General features: G+C 37.7%; 1 protein-coding gene across 1 annotated transcript in view; it reads right to left on the bottom strand.

Annotated features, from left to right (window-relative positions):
- The window catches only part of LOC130549558 (calcium-activated potassium channel subunit alpha-1-like), a 24,296-nt gene continuing 1,004 nt past the window's right edge, over positions 1 to 23,292 (bottom strand). The window contains exons 2-17 of the mRNA XM_057326790.1: positions 22,091 to 22,178; positions 18,122 to 18,215; positions 17,900 to 18,011; positions 12,333 to 12,408; positions 11,067 to 11,142; positions 10,776 to 10,946; positions 8,656 to 8,747; positions 7,705 to 7,815; positions 7,310 to 7,415; positions 7,104 to 7,186; positions 5,369 to 5,438; positions 5,132 to 5,287; positions 4,950 to 5,059; positions 2,961 to 3,029; positions 2,268 to 2,354; positions 1 to 2,179 (exon numbers count right to left, since the gene is read on the bottom strand). Of these exons, the coding sequence (XP_057182773.1) occupies positions 1,990 to 2,179; positions 2,268 to 2,354; positions 2,961 to 3,029; positions 4,950 to 5,059; positions 5,132 to 5,287; positions 5,369 to 5,438; positions 7,104 to 7,186; positions 7,310 to 7,415; positions 7,705 to 7,815; positions 8,656 to 8,747; positions 10,776 to 10,946; positions 11,067 to 11,142; positions 12,333 to 12,408; positions 17,900 to 18,011; positions 18,122 to 18,215; positions 22,091 to 22,178 (1,691 nt within the window). The 3' untranslated portion in view covers positions 1 to 1,989. The remainder of the gene's footprint in view (positions 2,180 to 2,267; positions 2,355 to 2,960; positions 3,030 to 4,949; positions 5,060 to 5,131; positions 5,288 to 5,368; positions 5,439 to 7,103; positions 7,187 to 7,309; positions 7,416 to 7,704; positions 7,816 to 8,655; positions 8,748 to 10,775; positions 10,947 to 11,066; positions 11,143 to 12,332; positions 12,409 to 17,899; positions 18,012 to 18,121; positions 18,216 to 22,090; positions 22,179 to 23,292) is intronic.

The following is a 23,292-nucleotide window of genomic DNA, read 5'->3' as shown; positions in this document are numbered from 1 at the left end:
TGTATAAGAGGGAATGGTATTCACGTGAACATCCTGTAAGTGTCAGAACTGAAGACGCCTTGTTACTGAGATCACATCTGTTATTGACACCAGGCCCAGCGAACGCCAGGTTCTGGAATGCTCTTATCTATGACGACATTGATAGGTTGAACACCGCCTCCGAAGAAAAATATGTCATGGCTCTGCTTCCTTAGTCATGTTTTTCTTGGTCCTGTAGCAGAGCCATGACAAAGTCTTTGGTTATGTGTGGAGAGAAACGTATTATTGTCCGTTTGACTATAATATACGTTCTCTCCAGTGTCTTGTCATTGGCCCCATTCCTCTCGTTTCCTCGTTATTTTTCCCTGAGTGTTTGATGTTCTACACCTGCCCCTGCTCGTTATCCCTCGTTTGTTTTCTCCATTTATACCCTCATGTTTCTTTGTCTTGTGCTGTTGGATTGTTCATTGTGTTCTGTTTGATGTGTACCCGTTCATGTTCTCATGCCTGTTTCTTGCCCTGTCCTGGAGCTGTGAGTTTTTGTGTTTTTTACCTTAGTTACCCTGCCGTGTTTTTTGATGTTTTGTCATGTTTGGTTTTAGTTTGTTCCCTGCTGTTTTTGCCCCCACGTGGGAAGTCTTTGTTTTGTGTATATATATCTGTTTAGTTTTCCCCATTGTGGGTGTTTTTGTTTCGTGTTTTTGTAAAAGAATAAATATTATCTGTTAACCCCTTCACTGCCTGCCTGCGCTTGGGTTCTCTTCACCACCACGCCTGGTCGTGACAAAATATCAACGACTACTTCTCTAGCCCCGCCCACTGGTTCGCGCATGACCAGATAGAGCGAGCAAGCAATAAACAAACATGCCGTTAAAGATCGCTAAATATTGTGCCATCCCTGGTTGTGGAAGAACACAGTCGCTGCATAACCTTCCTTCAGATTCTGATATTAGGAATGCGTGGTTAAAGTTTATTTTTAAAGACGTTCCAGCTCACGTGGGAAAAACATGGAGTGTTTGTTCGTTTCATTTCTCCGAGGATTCCTTCGTGAACAAGGCACAGATCGACGCTGGATTTGCGGAGAGACTAAAATGAAAAAGCAGTGCTGTGCCATCAATATTGGATCCGATAGGAATGGTGCAGCAATCTTATGTGAGTAAAACATATTTGTACCACGTGTCACTATTGCTTTGTTAGAGATCGCTTGATGTGCCCTGAGCACTATTCGCACGGGATTAGTATTACGTTACCTGGGGACCTCTGGTCATTTGTAACTATTGTAATCGGCATCTCTGTGATTTGGCGGGCTCGTATATCATTTTTCAAGGTTTTATCCACCGTTTGCAAATAATGGAGGCTGTTTTGAAGTGTTTTGGTATTATTTCGGGTGCTGGGTCATATCCAGAAGTTACCGGGAGTCTCCCGTTTGCCGCGATCGCGGTGATCTTCTGTCCAGTTTGCGGGTCTCAAATGCTGACATGTACGGTCATATATCATTAATCGCAATACAAGTGTAGACTATACAAACTATACGCAAAGCCTTGCCATCACATCTGGGAAATAAGTCCGTAAATTTGAGTCAAATCATCCTGTGCGAATGTGTCACTTGAAATACAGATGTGGGGAGGTCATTTCTAAATCACACGAGGTCCCCAGATAATACTAATGCCGTGCGAATGGTGCTAATGCGTAACCTAACCTTACGTCTCCAACCGAATTCACAGAAGGCTCCAACTACGCAAACTGCCATCCAATCATAGCAGTGGGCGTTTACTTCCAAGTCTTCATGGCGGAACGCCCATTAAAACCGAACGTTTGCCGAGCCGGCCTCAAAACCCGGGTAGAAAATAGCCTATTACTTATTGATTGTTTTGAAATGTAAAAACCACGTGATGTCACGTCATGAGTAGACCTCATACAACAGTATATAACAATAAACAAGCCCAGTTCATCACACCTTTAAAGGAAGAACCCTGGTTTGAGTCACTTTCCATGTGTCTTGACTGTCTTTCACAATGCTATTGGGTTAGAAATAACGTAAGAATGCTGATTATAAATTTGAGTGGTCTCTTTGTCCAGAGCGGTAGACAGACAGACAGACCGACATACGTAGCAGGACTTACAGCGTTTACATCCACACTTCTTGATCCGTTTTGGGTCTGTGATGTCATCGTGACAGGCTTTACAGTAGAACAGTGCCCTGGTGGACGCAGACACACGAGCAGATGTGTTATATTTACCGTATGTGTGTGGAAGACGACACACGCTGCTCTCTATAAACTCCTCACCTCTTCACTTCTTTGGCATCGCTGGCGATGAAGAATCCCAGCGTGCCCTCCTGCATCTTCACATGATTGCCCGGGTTAATCAGCGTGCTGCCCAACACAAATAACAGTCACCGAACACGCTCATAAACACTCAACATTTGTGTGGGACGGTTCATGCCACAGACAAAAAAACAGTAAACACTCCAACTGAAGAAAACGAATTTCACGAGAGGCATCGCGGCTTGTTTTCATGTTTCCTGGACCGCAGAGAGAGCGTGCATTTACAAAAATGAAATATTTCAATAACACAAAACAATTTTGCATTTCACGGACGAAAGAAAACAAGTTGAGTAACTGCAAACAGGATTTTTTTTTCTTTAACATTTAAAATGTAAAACGGCATAAAGGTGTAGACACTGCAAATAAATGATTTGTTCACAGTGAAAGCATCAAACACATTTAGAAACGTGTCCGATAAACATCAGCAAACACACACAGCTGGACCAGAAACTCAATATATTCCTTGAAAATCTACAGACCAAAAAGAATTTGACATGACGTGAGCACATCACATGAACCTCGTATAGCATAACGTCATTTCATACCATTTCCCACCCCTGTGGACAACATACACACAAATACACAAACAGCAGACCTGTGAGACACTAAACCAAGAGATGACCAACAACTCTGAGATGATGGATTATTGATCACCTGCTCTCTCTCTGGTCCGACTTATATTCGATGGCGATCAGCAGGAGTTTGAGTTTCACGTAACAGAGTCTGCAGAGAAACACAAAACAACAGCTGAGATATGATGATGATGATGAATCTGAATCATCTGACTCCCTTTCACCCTCCTTAAAAGAATCAACTCTTCTGAAGACTGAGCGAAGTGAAGCTACTACAGTCCAATGTGTCGAGAACTTGTGATCTGAAGTTCACTGACTCAAGGAGTCGTCCACCTTCAACACACATGTTCATGATCATTTACTCACCCCTGTTGTCATCCAAGATGTTTTTGTGTTTGGTTCTTTAGTGGAAAAGAAATGAAGGTTTTTGATGAAAACATTCCAGGATTTTTCTCCATATACGTAGTGGACTTCAGTAGACTCCAAACGGTTGAAGGTGAAAATGACAAACTGAAGTGCAGCTTCAAAGGGCTTTAAACCATACCAGACAATGAATAAGGGTCTTATCTAGCCAAACGATCGGCCATTTAAAAAAAATATATATATATTTATATGCTTTATAAACACAAATCGGACACTTCGTGCTTCCCGTAGGGAGCTGAACCACGGGATATTCATTTCTTTATCACTGATGAAGTGAAGATGAATGTTTTTGCTTTAAGATCCGTACAATAAACATAAAATGTGATATAAAAATCAAATTTGTGTGAGTATAATCGTAACCGAGTGTGTCAGAATAAACACGCAACACATGTCATATATGCACGTGAACATTCTGGCCAATGAGAATAAAGCGTGTCGTCATCAAGGCTTTCGCAGCTTTTCTGAGCAACTGCAGGCGGCTGGTCTCGTTTGCTCTCGCGGTACTTTCATAGCACATGTAATCGCTGCAGCGCCGATCAAAGTCAGACAAACTATCTAACCAGAATGCATTGCTGTTGTCAGGCGGCTGCAGATTCTTGCAGCGCCGCATGAAGTCGAACACACCTACTGACTCGGTACTTCCGCCTACGTCAAGCGTGACCTTTTCAACGTAATTATTACATGAAGTCATGAACGCGCATCGCAGAACAGAGCAAGGCGAGCATTTGTGTTTATAAAGCATATACTGTAAATATTTCGTTTGGCTAGATAAGACCCTTATTCATTGTCTGGTATGGTTTAAAGCCCTTTGAAGCTGCACTTCAGTTTGTCATTTTCACCTTCAACCGTTTGGAGTCTACTGAAGTCCACTACGTATATGGAGAAAAATCCTGGAATGTTTTCATCAAAAACCTTCATTTCTTTTCCACTAAAGAACCAAACACATAAACATCTTGGATGACAACAGGGGTGAGTAAATGATCATGAACATGTGTGTTGAAGGTGGACGACTCCTTTAAGAATACAGCCACAGACAAAAATCTGTTTTTCTGAATTGACCATTTCTAGGTATGTGTTCAGGTAAAACGATCATTTTTGTTTCATTCTGTGAACTACTAACACAATTTCTCCCAAATTTCTCATAAACATAATGTTTCTATTTGCATTTATTTGCAGAAACTGAAAACTGGAGAAACAGTTGAAAATAACAGTAAAGATGCTGTGTGTTTTTCAGACGTCAGATACGGCAAAGAAAACAAGTTCAAATTCACTTTTAAGCAACACAACAGTCATATTTCAATGTGATAATCTGGATTCTGATCACAGTTGTCACGTGTCTTGTCATGCTGTCAGTCTGTTGGATGACTCCTGAGGTTTGATTTGGTTGAAATTCAACAAACACTGGACTGAAATGAGCACGATACATCTAGAAATGTTGATTGAATGCAAATTGCTCTTAATAAAAATCTCGTCATTCTTTTCTGCGGCTGTATAAACACTGTGCATACACATGAATTCCTTCAAAAGGAAAATATGTGTTAAAAATGAGCGAGCAGACAGCAAAGAAAAAACCAACAATAGCGTCCACCTCGTACGGCTGGATGAGAGAACAGATTGTGTGTACTTGAAGAGCACACTGCGTACTTACTCGCAGACGGTGGGGAAAGACAAACCCACGAAGGCACTGGACAGATACTCTGTGTACATTTCATTGGCCACTCCCTCTAAATAATACTTCTGCCACGTGTCCTCCTCAATCTAAACAGAAAAATGTCCATGTTCAGTATTTAAATCACCCGTTGACCTGCAAATGCTCAAACATTCACTGACCTTAATGTAGGACCTCATTGAGAAGAGATTGGCCAGCATGGTGGACAGACCCTGAGCCAGACAGCTCTGAGCGATGAAACCCAGCTTCAGTTCAGCCAGACAGATGGCATCATCTCCCTCCTTCCAGTTCCAGCTCGGGATGTTGAGAAGATGGGCCTGGAAACAGACCAATACGCTGTCTGAGACTATACATATTTCATAGATGTTAAGCTGCGTGAGATGCTCATGATTATTTACCTTATTGTGATACTGAAGCATCTGTGTGATGATTCTGATTTTTGGATGGTAGTTTTTGATGGATATCACCCTGTTCAAATATACAGCACACCAACATGTTGACTTCTGAGTCACAATACTTCCATAAATGGACATTTCCAAATCTTATTCCAGGACATTCAATGAGGGTAATATGTGAAATATATTGATATCAAAAATCAGATCAGAGCCAGCAGACGCGGAGGGGAAGAGCTTGGTGACAAGCCAAAAATAAGTGGAAGTGATTAATTATTGACAACAGTTGTAATAAGAAGTGTGTATAAATTATTGCACAAATTATGTAAATATTGTATTTCATGTTGACTTCAGGGTAGGGTTGCACCAGCCATTCATAAGTTCCTTCGTAAATGAGACCGTAAAGTCCACACTGGAGGCTTAGTAACTACTAGCTAATTTGTAACTAACTCTGTATGTTATTCGGATGCACCATTTGCTCCTAAAGTCCCAGTGAAATTAAAAATTACAATTCTTATTTTTTTCATGAAATATTGCAGTGTTTATTGTAAATAGTTGATCGATGTGGGTCATTCTCTTTTTAAAGTCAGTGTGCCCTCATAATCTTTAGTTAAGGTCTGAAAAAGCACTTCCTTCCTGTAATGACTATCCATCTTAAATGACGTATGTTAGACGGCTTGGGCGGAGCATCCATTAACTCCTCCCCTTCAACGGTCAGTCTGCTGCCAGTTCCATTTCAAAATGCAATGGCTGTTTTTATACATCCAATCAAATCGCAGAGAAAGACTAAAGCCACGCTCACTATTTTTCTCATTAGAAATACCATTTCATGAGGAAATGCATCAAAAGACGGAAGTAAAAACGTTCACAACTTCTGTTTGACGGGGACTTTAAGGCAGAACGTAGCTAATAGTTCGTAAGCTCTCCGTAAAGTAATACGTAGTTGCATGATATGACGTTTACTTTCAATAGTCAAATAGCAGCCTTTAAATTCGTGTGAATTTCAAAACGTTCTTGATTTAAATTTATTTTACCTCACATAATAACGGTAAAATAAGTTTTTATTAAATATAACGCTACCTAATCATGAATAACACAGGTATTTTATTAAACATTTTCAGTTAAACAAAATAAAAACAAAAATTGACACAACATTAAAAATAAATATATAAAAATAAAATGATTTCATTTTACTGCCAACCTCCAATGACATAAAAAAGATGATTTTATTTTGACGTGCTCAACACAAGCAGACACGGAGGCGCGCTAGGACTGGTTCTCTTTAGAAACGCTAATAAATTAATGTCATCCCATAACGTTCTCTGTTTTAAAGGTGCGTGACTGTAAATGTCAGCGTTATCATATATGTTTAAAGTATTGAAGAGTGTCGAGTGAAACTACAGTTTATTAAGTTAGTTCAGTGAGTCTGCAGTTTTATTCCTATAGTTACTCCCGACGGGAGGCTTCCGTACATCTTTAGTTTATATATATATATATTTACAGCATATATACGTTGTAACTTACGCACAGCCGGTGCAATCAGCCCCAGATGTGTTTAGATTTATACATGTAGCACTTTATGTTTGTTTATCTAAAGCATATATTACTATCATCATATTTTATGAATTTAATCAGTACATTATGTTGTGTTCTCTGGAATCAAACCCACAACCTTTGTGTTGCAGGCGCCACGCTCTACAGAGCTACAGAAACACTTTTTTTGTAAGAATTTCTTTTTTACCTCATGATATTTGAGGCGTCCTCAGCATCAGGGTCCGCGCAGTATTTATTAGCTAAGATCAGACAGGCATCAGCCGACTCAATCTGCAAAATCAGACCGAAGACAAAACTCGGTGACAAACCTTGCATGTGTCTGTCATGGCGTTCTATTGATAACACAGTCATTTCAATTCTGGCTGTTAATCGCGAGGATTGTTGGCGTGATACCTTGACCCGAGCGAGATCGTGTGGGTTAAGAACAGATCCCTGGTAAAACTCCACCTGTGTGAAGTGTCTCTTAAATAAGGCTTCCAATTCAAGATTAGGTGAGATACTGAAAAACACAACAACAACAACACATGAATCATCCAAAAAGCATTACCTATCGTTGTATTTTCTATTAAAACAATTCATATAAATAGCCGTTATTAGCAACATTTTTGTTGTTCTTGGACTATACAAATAAACACATTTGTCCAAAAAAAATCTTATTTTATATATTAAACAGGAGATAAAAAAGTCCTTCTTTATAGGCTGCCTTGAGGATGAGAGAATGCAGAATGATCTTTTTTCTTAAATGTCCCTTTAAACGTCACGATGGCTGTACAGAAACATTCACTTACTTATGAAGAAAAACGATTTCTACATTGACATCGTCCCTGTCCTTGTGGAGGAAGTCTTTAAGGAAGTTGGAGACGCTCTCCAGTGTGATGTGACCACACACCACTATATGCCTGAGAAACACGTGAGATTATCACACGCCAGACCATCAGCGTTCATCCTGTAAACTGCATCTCTCACATTATGATCAGAGACTCGCGTTTAAATCTGAAGGTCATTTCAATGGCAATGAAACTTGTGTTTCAGCTTGTTTTTCTCGAATAATTGCGTATTTGTTTGTTTACACTGTTTTACCTTGTTTGACCATTTATAAAAACAAAACTGAGTTGGAAAGCAATAACAGAAATGCAGCACCATTGCAATCAGACCCATGAGGTGTTTTTCACACCTATGACATCATTAAATAATGTTTACAATTTGCATCGATATTAACTTTGTTTTCGACATAATATGGACATATTCAAATATAAAGCCAAAACAGCAAGTGTTTTACAATCAACATTCAACACTTACAACCACTGATACATACAGAAGCTCAAGTGGCACAACTTAGCAAAGCGATGAGCGACTCACAGAACGCAACAAGCAATGAGATGATTCGTGCCATCTGACCCCTAACCCTCTATGTCATAATACTACTTCCTGTGGCCCCTCTGACATCACAGGAAGGATGTGCATCTTCCTCTGAGGTAAGAGTTTGATCGTGCCATCTCAACACGAGAGGTCTAAACCTGCGGAATAAGTTAGAGGTTCGTCGGGTTTCACCGTTCCACTTACTTTCGTCCTCGGGTCGAGTTATAACGCCCTCCATATTTCTTCCGATTAAGGATGAGAGCAGCGATTTCAGGCACGTAGCGAGCAAACATTGCCTACATGCATGGAACAGAGAGAGAGACGTGCATGCAGAAGGGCCGGCTGCGCAGAGCTGCGCAGTCGTACCCTGCGGTACTTACTTTCTTCCATTTACAGCACTATAGGAACCACCATATTTCTTGCGATTTCCTATTAACTCTATGATTTCAGGAACGTAGCTGGCAAACATGGCCTGGAGGAGGAGAGACAGGAGACAAACCACAACAGAGGTGTGTGCTGATGCAGAAAGAGATTTCTCATACACAACATTAAAGGGCTCATATCACGCACCTCAGTTCTCCCTCAGCTCTATTCTTCTGCACCGAAAACACTGAGCATTTATTTTGATCAGCATTTTACAGCCTCTCTATGACTATGAGAATAACACGAGCCTGGATTACCACTGTGCTGGAAAAGACTTTTATTTTACTGCGGCACTTCTGTTGCATTTATTTGAGTCTCGTTATAACTGTCTCGTTATTCAATAACTCAATTATTTTGAGACACGTTCATGTAAACTATCACTGGTGAAACCTCAGCGGCTTGTTTTTAATGTTGAGACTCTTCAGAAGGATATGCAGAATTCTCCTGGGGCTGGATTCACAAAAATGTCCTCAAGACGAAAATTAAGAAAATATAATAATATATAATTTATAAGATATAAGAAGTAAGTAATGTTCACACACTAAAAAAGCGCAATTCTATTTTCTTAAGAAAATCACATTTTAATCTTATTTTATGTGAAGAAATTTTTATATAGAAAAGAAAATTAAAAATTGAATCTTATTTTATGAGAATACAATTTTATATAGAGAAGAAAATCAAATTTAAATCTTATTTTATGTGATGGAAATTTTATATAGAGAAGAAAACCATATTTAAATCTTATTTAATGAGAGTAAAACAAAGGAAAACATTAGTCTCTATCACTGTTAACTGCCATCCAAACTGCCATCCAATGTGAATCCATCCCCTGGTGTTTACTGTGGTGTAGTATTTATTCATCATGACAAGACGGATCTTAACCTGTGAACATGAACAGTCATGTACTGCACATGCCTAATATCAGCGAAATCTCTTCTTTAAGTTTAGTCTTGTGCGCTTTGATGTGTTTTCATAGTGTAGCTCTTAAAGCACGAAGTCTTCCTCCTGATACGAGCCCTTTCAATGTTAAAGACTGAAAGTTTGAATAACAACAGGAGAGTCAGACTGGATGTACACATGCATTGTAGAGATTTTAGAGGGTTTCAAGTTCAAAGTGAAAGCCTTCGGTTTGACAAATATCTCTGTTTGAAGGGATTTACTGTAGGTGGGGAAACACTAAAAAGCCGCAGATGAGCTTCATTCTGCATTTTTAAAGGGGAAAACAGGGATGTGGAGGAGAAACCTCACGAGCCATGTTTAGACCAAACAAACACTTACGTTGGGTTGATATTAACACAACTGTCACATAACATGTCAAATAAACGCTTTTAACCGGGATTAAATCTAATATCTCAAAAACTGGGAGATATATTTAGCATTTAACTCCTGATGTCTTTACACACTGTGTGAAAATACAATTTTTAATAATTAATTAAATAATTGTTTTAACGTGGACCACTTCGAGCAAAAAATAAAATAAAATATATGATACGCTAAATATGAATTGTCCATATGTGATAGTATTTGAGCCGTAATATAGTAAATACTATAGTATGCTACAGTATTTACTACAGTATTCACATAGTATACTGTACTATACTAAACTAGCACAAGTACTCTAACATACAGTACAGTTTACTATAGTAAATATCCTTGTATACTATAGTATTTGTTCACGTGGGGTCTTTGATGCGAACATCTGTTCGCCTGCTACTGTACATGTATCACATCTAAAACTTCATGGGTTTTTTTGATCATCATTTGTATGTTGCCATGGCAACAGTGTGTCATATATCGACCCGTCATAAAGTTTGTTGGATACTGGGGTGGGGAAAAACTACTTCTGGTCTCATCATGAACTTCACAAACAGAATGACTTTGTGCTCTCTAATGATGGTTCCACTCATAAATTCAACAGAATTAACAATAACAGAAACATTACACACATGTCAAGAACTAAAACACAAGCGGATGGACTGATCACAGATGAAGGGTTTGTTTTACAGCTCTGGATCATTGCATGTATAAATGCAGGCTGTAGGTGAATTATTATGGGATGTCTTCTATAATCTTTTACCAATCCTCCAAGAATGAAGAAGACCATGAAAAGTCGTCCGAGGGTGGTTTTAGCACACACGTCGCCGTAACCAACTGTTGACATGGTTACCATGAGTAAGTACACACATTCCCAATAGGAAAGTGGCTGGGAATTTTGGAAGTTTTCCCAAGGATCTCCTGAGTTTTCCACCTGAAACACATCAACATACTCTTGATCCTGTTTCTTTTAACACACACACACAAGAAAAGACATTTCAGTTTGACCTACAGAGGTCAGTCGTGTCTTCATCTCTCTCTGACATGAACCTACCAGATGTATGAAGCCTGCCGCTGTCAGCCATGTGCTTATGAAGATTGAGCACAAATTCACCAACTTGATGGAGTTGCTATGAAAACCAATTTCACAAATGAATCAACAGCAGAGACATTTCTTAAGAACAAACAGGGCTCCGTCCAACCACGAGATAAATCTGTGAGAGTTTCCTAAGGTTTGATAGTCGAGTTTATACTCGTAGGCCAATAAATTGAATGCTTACATCATCGTGTCATTCATACTTTAATGTTCACGTCCCTGATAATAATATTAAATGTTTTAAAGGTTTAAAAAGGTAATATCCCACAATATCAGAAAGGTCAATGAACAGAAAGTTCAATCATGAATACGACACAACCTATTTAGTGAGTGTTAATTATTTAGTAATTAGACCTCTGCCGGGAGATTATTTTAAATCGTTCGGCCTCACAGTAAGCTTTTCTGCACATCTGTGCTACAGACGGACAGAATCATTTCTATTGTATACTCACAGAAAAGTCAATCATATATAAAACGCTGAATATACGGTATATTAGTATTATGCTGAAGTATATTCAAAATATAGAATTAAACTACATTTATTGCACACTTATGATTTAAATGTTATTTTTCTATAATATGTAGTAAAATAATATAGAAAAGACACACGAAATTCACATGTGCAAAAAACACATGTAATCACATGCGAAACGTGTGTTTTTGGAACATATTTGTGTAAATCCCACTTGAATTCCTATGTGAAACCCAGTGGATCACATGATACGTCTCCACATGTGATCACATGTTCTTCACATGTCATCCCATGGGTTTTTACATGTGATCTTCTGGGTTTCACGTGGGAATTCACAGGTGATTCACACACAAATTGTCCAAAAACACACAATTCACATGCATTTTTTGCACATGTTAAACACGTGTCGTACACATGTGAAAAACATGTGTCTTTTCTGTATAATAATACAATCCAATATAATAATGATGTAAAAATGATTTTTATTATAAAATATTCTATCATATATATATATGTATATGTATTATAACCCATTTTATTTTGTGTCTTGCTTTTTAAACAGTAAGAAAACTTGCCTAAGTGACTTAAAAAACGTTCTTAAAACATTTAAAAGACAATCCCCCAGGTTGATAAAGGGTAATGTCAAAAACAACATCTCTAAACAATCTAAACAAACAGGATCTAAACAATCAGAAACAATCATTTGAAATGAATTTTACAACGACACACCGACAGCTGCAATGTCTTCTTACCTTGTTTTTAATAAATTCAAAAACTGCAATATTTCTGAGAACTGGATCAGCCTGAGCGCCCGTAAAAACCTCAATCCTGCATGAAAGAAACGGAGCGATTAAAAACATCACCGCACAAATAACAACACACAACACTGTACTGTTCGTACCTTTAAAGCCTTCGTCCATGTTTAACACTGACATTGACTTCATCAGCCCTTGGAAACCGTTAAATAACTAACAACTAACAGAAACACACAAACAAAAATCTAATCTAGAAACTCAGCGGCTCTGGACGCATCTGGACCGTGTGTATTACTCTCCAGACTGACAGAGAGATCAACGTCTGTGACAGACACAATCGAATCTGAGGCCAGGACAAAAGCGCCAGAAAAAAATGACTTCTGATGAACCTGCTTATTATGAACACACGACAGAGTCACGTGAAGCCATCGTAAAGCCTTTAAGGTTACCTCAAAAAACGTTCCGATCTCAAAATGACCTCAAACATTTCTCATCAAATTCACCCAAATCCCATTGTCGTATTTTTCTGGAAGTATTTTGAAAACAGCTTGACAGATGATTCAGGGTTGTTTTGATAAAGCAACAGTTTTGGAAGTATTTCTGAATGACCTTAACAAACGCTGATCTGCAGGTTAAATGGGTCAAATTTGGTCGATCTTACCCCAGTTAAGCCCCTAAACTGTGATTAAACACACATGACCTGCGTCTGAAATAAAACCAAATGAAATAAAAAAGCTGATTATCTCCGCGCGCGTGTCTCAAACAGATCCAGCGTTCATTTCTTACCCCAGTACCAGACCTGATGAAAACAAGACGAGATCGTATGGCGACAGCCGTCCCGTTCCTCTTTCTCACATGCCGCCCCGTGGATCATCTTCACACGATATCCCTTATGAAAGAGCTCGCCGCAGGATTTCTTGCGTCTGCGGGTGTTCTGCAGGGTTTCTGCGTGTGTCGCCCCGTCAGGGCTCCGGTACACCAACAACTTAGTCGGGATCATGTTGAGAGACTCAGATCTGACCGATCTCTCCAAAATCACAAACGTCCGTCTGTCAGACCCGCAGCGGTCATCTGTTTCCATCAGCATCAGACGGGGGCTTTAAATACAGCTGAAGCCCACCAGGACGGAGTGTGGTGATGCTGGGGAAAGCATCCCGGTTGTGATGGTGAAGCGAGAGCTTAGAACAAACCTCTTTTCATCAGGATATTACACTATAAGCTCCTTTGGGAATTGCCCTGGGATGTGCAGGCCGGACGGAAAGCCTGTCCAACAGCTCTGGACAAAACAACACTGACGCTTTTACAATTTTATAATCCTTAAGCAAAAATGAAATAACACCCTGAAGTGAAACTCGCCACAGCAGAGCAGTGCAGTGTTGGCTTGCTCACCGGGAGACTGCATTTATTTATTTATTTATTCATTTATTTATTAGATATTATTTATTATAATGATCTTGCTTGGTCTATAAACACCATGCACTGTGCTGTGTTTTACCTTTCTGTGTTTTTCTTATTTGCTCCTTTAAAGCTGCTTTGGAACAATGCACATTGTGAAAAGCGCTATATAAATAAAATTGAATTGAATTGAATTGAAATGTGACTGCTGCATACATAAACTCCATGTTAAAGTAATCTACGATAGGTGGTTGCCAGTCGTGGAAAGTAACTAATTACAAATACTTTTGTTACAGTACTTCAGTAAATGTGTCTATTTTTTCTACTTTCTTAAGTATAATTAAATTGTGGTACTTTTTTTCTCCTACTTGAGTTGAATAAAAACAAAGTCTTCAACTTCGTATTTAACTATATAAAAGTAGTTCTTCGTCTTCTGTGTAAAATGCACAAAAAACAACACAAATTGGTTTATTCATGTTTTGCAGTACTCTACACCTAGAAAAGCTTCTGACCTCTCCAACTCATACGGGGAAATAGGCTCATTCCTTACATAATTTACATTTCTGCATTAAGACGACGAGCATTTAACAGTCCATGCATTACAAATTAAGCAATATCAATCACCAACAGTGTTGGTGTAACTAGTTACAGTGTAATTAGTTACTGTAATTTAATTACTTTTCCTTTAAAAAAGTAAAGTAAGGGATTACTCTAATTTTTTCTGTAATTTATCTACAGTTACTTCTGATGTAATGAAGCTAAATATTTTGTGTAATATGTGTGTGTGCAATAGTGGAATTGACATCAAAATTCAACTTAACTAATCAAGGTTGATGTAGGATATAGAAAGTAATTAGTTATAAGAAATTAAATACTTTTTGGAGAGAGTCATTTGTACGGTAATCTTATTACACTATTGAATATGTCATTAGTAACTAGTAATTCATTACTTTTTCAGAGTAACTTACCCAACACTGATCACCAAAGCATTTCACGATATCTTAATAAAAAAGTTGGTTTTAACTTAGCTGAGAGGTATTTTTTGTCACTTCCTCAGAGAAAACTCTTCCACAACGTAATCCAAATCAAGCTAAATCACAAGACTGCATTCAATGGCCATTAAAGACAGCGAACTGAGATGTCTTTGACACATTTCTGTGGTTTTAAACTCATTTTATTATTTTGCCTTCTACTGTACGTATCGGGAGTCGCGGCTCTCTGTCTTGCGCAGATATAACTTACGAGTGTGAGCAAAGGGAGATGGTGAGAAAGCGGCGTTTTCCAGGAGTTTTAGATGTTAATGGCCCCTAATCAATACACACCTTCTGCAAGCATTTCTAAATTTCTTCAAAAAAGTGTAAATTACACCTATGAGAGAAACTAACTAGCTACTAGTCACGACTGTTTCACAAAAAAAGGTTGCAATTAATCCGTTCAGATTGATTATTGCTGTACATAATATAGATTTCATATGAAGACTACTTTTGTAATTGTAGAACAATAGTTTTGGGACACACTTAAAATTATTATTATTATTTTACTGGCACCTTTATTTTCAAAAATGTTTAATCCCTCATTTCTTCGATCAAACCTATCACTGTTATTCTTTTACCCCTAATAAAACCATTCAAACCATTGTTCCTTTGGAAATAACTTACTTCTGTGGTTGTGTTGCTTCTTATCATAGACTGAGACAGAAAATATACTATTTTATACAACTCTATACTGCGGTACAGGCTGTGTTGATTATACATATACATAATTCTTATGCAAACACCAGAGATGGCTTGAAGAACACAGATTTATGTGTTTATTGTCTTCATATTGCATCATCATCATCAGAAGTTTTCTGGCTCTGTAAGTCTCCCTTGTGGTCTTTATGTAAGTGCCCTCCGGTGAATAAATGATCACATGAGCATGTTTACATCCCCATAATGCTCACAAAACCCCATTTGGGGTAAAAATAGAAAAACAATAGTCAAGTACTTTGTAACACTGTACTTTGAGTAGTTTTTCAACAAACTACTTATCTACTCTTACTTGAGTCATATTATTTTTCAGGACTTCTACTTGTACTTGAGATACCTAAGTACAATTTTTCAGTAGTCATTCCACCACTAGTGGTTGCTTTGTTGTTGCTAAGCGTCTAGACGGTTGCTAAGTGGTGTTAAATGCTTGGTAAGGTATTGCGAGAGATTTCTAGGGTTCAAAGTCAAAGAGGGAGAGGGAGAGAGAGAGAGAGAGAGAGAGAGAGAGAGGGAAAGTAGATGTTATTCACATTCTTGTTGTAGGTTTGGGTCTGGTTTGTCTTATGTTAATGATTCACATCAGTCAGGACATCAGACAGATGGTGACCTCGTTCACAGCTCAATAGTCCAACTCCATCACAACTGTATCATGAGCTATAAAACTGAAAACCACCCATGAGATCTCTTTTAGGTCTCATTTTCTCTCATACACCAATGAGATTTACAGGACAGCAAGACTTATATTTGTGTAGCACTTTTTACGATGCATATTGTGTCGTAGCTGCTTTTACGTTACAAACACAGAATCGGAGAAAAAAGAACCTAAAGAAGCATTCAAATCTGTTCAGCGTGAAATCAAAATGACACAAAATCATACAGATGCGAAATTTCCCACAATTCTCATTTGAGCGCCATACAGTTGATGTGAACATCAGTGTGATCCTATGGCAAGCCGAATTAGCTTTTAATCATTCTCAGGATATGAATTTTTGATATCAACAATTCAATTTTTACTAGTAAAAAATATAATTCTTGATATCAAGAATAGAATTTCTACTAGTAACAATTGCTATTTTTGATATCAGTAATTATATTTTCATTGCTTTTCAAAACAAACTAAATGTATAACAACTTAAATCTGTCTATGAAATCAGAAAATTGGACTAAATTAACTGAACTTAAAAGTTAATTCAGAAATATTATAAAAATAAATATATACTATAAAACATAAAAATATGTTTAAATTAAGCATTAAGAATGAGTTTGAAAAATATAACCTCGGCCCATAATGAGCACATTCAAAGCATCATAAACCACTAAGACAAAGACGAATGACCTTTGATTTATGCTTTTCTGACCAGATTGAACACAGATCACAGTTCACTGATTTATAATTCTGAATTTATCAGAAGAGATTAAAAAGCAGGTGACTACTGCGGTAAAAATCTCTTTACGGCTAAAGCAAAACCACACATTCATTTACAAAACGAGTTTCTTCCTCATCCATCCCGGAATCAACATAATCCATTTACTCCAAACAATTAAACAATCCAATTTCCTATAAATAATTTACTTTCAGCCGTTAATCTAACCGTAAATCCAGTACAACACGATGTTCTTTCTGTGGGATTAATTCAAACACGCTTGATTAAATAAACCATGACTTCATCTATCATTAATGACTAACCACTAAAACTATTATTCAAAACAAGCCGGTTTCATTATAGTAAGTGCATTACAGTCGATGCGATACTGCGTGTCTGTCGATATGTGTCTGTCCGCTATATTTAACCCCAGCGCTTGAGTTATTCCTGCTCTCTAATAAATGAGCTTTAGACAGGACGTCCTTAAAAAAGGTAATGCCGTGCAAACAATAGGAGGATTTATACAGAATGTCTCTCTCTCTCAATCTCAGCATGTTGGAGAGATCACAAATCCCTGCGACCGGCAGAATAAAGCTGATTGTGTGTAACAGATGGTGTGTCATCATCGAATTGTGTGTGTTTAAAGAGATAGTTCACTCGAAAATAAAATTCTGTCATCATTTATTCCCCTTCATGTGTTTGTTAACCTGTCTGTGAGTCTTCGGTGGAACACAAAAGAAGATATTTTGAGAAATGTCTTTTGTGTTCATACAACGGAAGTCAATGGAGTTCAGTGTTGTTTGATTATCGACATTCTTCAAAATATCTTCTTTTGTGTTCCGCAGGAAAAAGTGAGTCATACAGGTTTGGAATGACATGAGGGTGAATAAAAGATTTTTATAAATAAATGAAATTGTAATATTTAGGCTGCAGTGTAAGTATGTGTAATGTCCAGCAGGTGGCGACGGAGGTCTTCCTCTGATCAACTCAACATGTAAAGTGGGAATGATGGGAGAGAGATTGTGAGGTCAGCTGTGGTGATGTGAAGCGTATTTACCCAGCCAGCTTCTGTTCAGATACACGGACACAAACACGGGAGGAACGGTGAAGAAATCCACCACAGAGTTCACCTCCAACCAAAACCACAGCTTATCATTCGCTGCGATGAACTGCGAAGACAGACAGATGAAAGAAAACACATTCATCTACAAATAAACCACGTAAAATGACATGCGTCTGTCCTGGAGGTGAATGTGTGTTTAATGTAAAACAAACTTACACGCAGTCCGAAGTACAACAGGAAGAAGACGTTGAAGGCCATGTCGATCTGTAACGTGTAGTTCTTGTCGAAATCATGACAGGATTCAATAGGGCTGTTTGAATAACAGAGTAAAACAAACCCGTTAACTTCAGCAACTGACGTGTGTCAGAGGAATCCTGCCCGCGTGAAAAATATACTTTAGTACTTACTATAGTAAACTGTAGTATACGGTATAGTCATTCCTACACCTTTTTAATGTACACTACAGTATTCTGCAGTATTAACTTTGATAAACTGTAATAAATACTGTATAGTGTACTTTATTATTTACTATTTGTGTGACGGGTTCGGTCACAGGAGATCAAACTCATCTCAGGAGGATCAGATACAAACAGGTTTGTCTCTGTGTAAGTGACAGACGCTCTCCATCATTACAGGACCTGAGAGAGAACACCTGCTGAACTGAGAAACTCGATCTGGGTCTGTAGTTGGGTTCTGTTCCAGCGGATCAAAGAAACAAGCTGAAACTGAAGCACCGCTGTAATTAAGAGACGTTTACCGTAAGTAATACACCAAAGACGTGTCAGGTCACAGGCCACACTACAGACCTCCTCTAACAACACTCAACACTTACTAGAGATTAATAAACGAAATCAATCAACAGTTGTGTAAGTTATTTCACATATATACGTCAGCTGTTTAAAGACTAAATTATAAATATCATCATTTTATTATTCCCCAGGTAATATAAGCTGTCTATGTATTCACATTTACACTTAGATTTGTTCGCTTTCATCAAGAATATTCTTACAAACTCACGTTTGCATTTAAGCGACGCGCATCACTTCAGTTGACTACACATACAATTGAGCATCACATTACAGTGAGTCACGCTGATGTTACACTCCATCGCCAGTGTCACGTCTCCTGCGTTTGTTCAGCACAACCACACAAAAATACGATAGTATACTATACTCTTTACTATAATAAACTGAAGTAAATTGCAGCTATAGTCTAGTACACTACAGCATTTGGGAGTATTAACTAAAGTAAAAAGATAAACTGTGTAAATGAAGAGTTTATTTCCAAAATGAGATAACTCCGTTTTTAAAGTTTTTCAATATCAATAAAATACTGTAGTGCAGTAAAGTGCAGAGTTTTGCCACAGTGTACTATAGTAAATATTGAGCTACATGGTCTAGTACACTATAGTGTCCAGAAGTATTAATCAAAGTAAATAGATAAACTGAGGTAAATACTCGAGTATACTATAAAAATACTGTAGTGCAGTAAAGTGCAGAGTTTTGCCGCAGTGTACTATAGTAAATATTGAGCTACATGGTCTAGTACACTATAGTGTCCAGAAGTATTAATCAAAGTAAATAGATAAACTGAGGTAAATACTCGAGTATACTATAAAAATACTGTAGTGCAGTAAAGTGCAGAGTTTTGCCGCAGTGTACTATAGTAAATATTGAGCTACATGGTCTAGTACACTATAGTGTCCAGAAGTATTAATCAAAGTAAATAGATAAACTGAGGTAAATACTCGAGTATACTATAAAAATACTGTAGTGCAGTAAAGTGCAGAGTTTTGCCGCAGTGTACTATAGTAAATATTGAGCTACATGGTCTAGTACACTATAGTGTCCAGAAGTATTAATCAAAGTAAATAGATAAACTGAGGTAAATACTCGAGTATACTATAAAAATACTGTAGTGCAGTAAAGTGCAGAGTTTTGCCGCAGTGTACTATAGTAAATATTGAGCTACATGGTCTAGTACACTATAGTGTCCAGAAGTATTAATCAAAGTAAATAGATAAACTGAGGTAAATACTCGAGTATACTATAAAAATACTGTAGTGCAGTAAAGTGCAGAGTTTTGCCGCAGTGTACTATAGTAAATATTGAGCTACATGGTCTAGTACACTATAGTGTCCAGAAGTATTAATCAAAGTAAATAGATAAACTGAGGTAAATACTCGAGTATACTATAAAAATACTGTAGTGCAGTAAAGTGCAGAGTTTTGCCGCAGTGTACTATAGTAAATATTGAGCTACATGGTCTAGTACACTATAGTGTCCAGAAGTATTAATCAAAGTAAATAGATAATCTGAGGTAAATACTCGAGTATACTATAAAAATACTGTAGTGCAGTAAAGTGCAGAGTTTTGCCGCAGTGTACTATAGTAAATATTGAGCTACATGGTCTAGTACACTATAGTTTGCTATAGTGAATATTGTAGTATGCTATAGTATTTTTTTATGTAGGCAGCTGTTGTTCTGCTGTATAAACATATATCGTAACAGAAATAAGTTAATGTAAAACTTCATTATCATGAAATACTCAATAACATCAACCCCCTGAAACCAAGAGATCTGAAATAGTTTCAGTTGCTTGTAGAAATAAATATTGCCACGACTAATTTTTCAGTTGTTTCATATCTACAGAGCAGAACTTCCTGTCCAGCATTAGACACACACACACACACACACAAACGCCGTCCGGCTCCATACAGATGTGTTGACACAGGAAGTCCGTCCTCTTCCTCATTACTGCATCACAGGGAATTTAACTATTTCTTTTTACACTTTGGCCTTCTGGCCATGTCACTGTAATAGTTTTGTAAATCTTACATAAAACTTGACATGCATACTTGTTTTGGTCAAAAGTAAACATGGAGCGAGCACATATACAATCAGTGTTTATTAGAGCATAATTTGAAGAGTTTGGTTCCAAAATGAGATACAATTTTTCAAAAATCATGTTTTTTTTATTGTGCATTCCAATTAATATCAATCAAACTGCAGTTAGTTTGTTTTGATTTAAGCCATAATAACTACAGCTAACTTACGCAATAAAAACAAGAAAACATAATAAAAAACATGATTTTTGAAAAAAATAAAAACAGAGTTCTCTCTTTTTAGAACCAAACTCTTCATATATAAACATGTGCAGGTTCTTCAGTCACATAGAGATGTTTCCGTCTCTCTCAGGCCGTGAGCATAAACAGGGTTTTCACCCTTATGAGCTCACTCATGTGTGTGATGTCACGAGCCTTTAAACAAAATGTGTTCAGACGCTCTTACCTCTCTCTGTGTGTGCCTCACACCCCACGGGTCAAATGTTTCCACCCCGGTCTCCATTTAGCCGTGTATTTTATCCTTGTCTCTGTGTTTAGACCCATTCACGTTTCCATTTACAAATGAATAAAACACACTCACTTTGCCGTATCGGTGTGTTTATATTAACCTGCTATTTACTATTTAAAATGATTTATTCACTACAAAAATACAGCATATTTTGTGTTAGCTTTGTTTGTTACTACTATTTCTAATTATTAAGAGACGTGATTCATCCAGGCGTACTGGATCATGTTGTTAAAAATATTCATCTTTTGTAGCAGTTGTGAAATGATGATGACAGACGGCATTTCATGTAACAGAGATGATGAATAGCTTATTTCCACCTGTTTCATCATCATTCACATTAAGAGAGCATTTCAAAATTATTTATTACTTTTTCTCAATTTACCATTTCTAGGTATGTGTTTAGATAAACTGATCATTCATTCTGTGAATTACTAACAAGATTTCTCCCAAATTTCACACAAAAATCTAAATTTATTTGCAGAAAATGAAAACCGAAGAAACAGGTGAAAATATCAATAATGCTGTGTGTTTTTTCAGACCTCAAATACGGCGGAGAAAACAAGTTCAGATTCACTTTTAAGCAACAGTCATATTTCTACATGTCTTTAGAAAAACTTATTTTTTTATGTGATAATCTCAGTTGTCATGTGTCTTGTCATGCTGTCAGACTTTATGTCACTCCTGAGGTTTGATTTGGTTGAAATTCAACAAACACTGGACTGAAATGACCACAATACATCTAGAAATGATGATTAAATCAACAGTTGAAATGATCTCTTCATTTTTTCCGTGGCTGTATATTAACAATAAAAAAATGCAGAATTTACTCACTCAGAAGAGTCAATGAAGTAAATGACGAGAGCGCCGATGCTCAGAGCAAACACAAGCACCACCTGAAAAACACAACAAACAAATACAACTCAACGTCAGATCGACTGCCATTTAAAAAACTAAAAAGTTTAAAAGAAGTTTAAAAGAATGAAACGTGGTTATAAACACTCATGCAAACAGTGAGCCGTGTGTTTGTGAGACTCTACAGCTGAACCGGGACACTCGTGTCCCGCTGGCAGAGACCCATTTTAATCGACAGACCCTGATGAGATTTGGACAGGAATGAGCTTGAGCGCAAACATCAAGGACAGGAGTAACCATCAGATCAGACCCACAGCTTTAAAGAGACGGCGCGCCACAAAATAAAACAAACATCATTCACAACCCAACTACTGACACTTTCACATAGGGTTGTCACGGTACCATAAACATATCTTACGATACTATACCTTATGAAATATCACGATACCACGTAGTATTGCGATGCTGTCATGTTCATCATTAAAATCTACAATAGACCAAAATTACTTAAGACGAAGTGTCAACGTTTACTGTAGTGACTACTAAAGAACATTTTTTTAACATTGGAACTAATTCAATCAATGTGCGACAAATTGCATTTATAGCAATAATTATAAAGGAAAAGGTTAGGCTTACTTTCAATGTGACTAAAACGTTTTTGTGTCAGTGAATCATTCAACCAACTCGTTCAAAACAGCTGATTCATTCAAGAACGAAGCAAGTGTCTTGATGAATGACTCACAGAATCATTATCTCGTCCGAGTCGTTCGAAACACTGATCCATTTAGGAGAGAAACACCACAAAAAGACAGATGGAAGTGTTCAAATGAACGTTAATGCACATAGGCAACATTAGTTACGGCAAAAAAACTGAGCGGCATCGTGGGAATTTTGAAGCTTTAGCCTCGCGATGCTACCGTAGCACCGGTACACCGTGCAACCCTGCTTTCACCTCATCAACATCTGTCTCACTTTCACTTAAATACAAATCTACATTTGTGTTTCACACATCTTCAGACTCACACAGGTTCGAGTGAACAATGACAGACTTTTATTGTTGTACTGTTCCTTTAAACGCAGGCACGGGTCGCAGTCGAGCGGCTGTGAGCAAACAGACTCATCCGCAGACACTGACCCGCTCATTCTCTCTCTCTCTCTCTCTCTCTCTCTCTCTCACTCTC

The sequence above is a fragment of the Triplophysa rosa genome, unplaced genomic scaffold (genome assembly GCF_024868665.1).
Source record: "Triplophysa rosa unplaced genomic scaffold, Trosa_1v2 scaffold134_ERROPOS1066239, whole genome shotgun sequence".
Classification (NCBI taxonomy): domain Eukaryota; kingdom Metazoa; phylum Chordata; class Actinopteri; order Cypriniformes; family Nemacheilidae; genus Triplophysa; species Triplophysa rosa.
The sequence above is the reverse complement of the archived record's forward strand: the minus strand, read 5'-3'. Positions and strand labels throughout refer to the sequence as shown.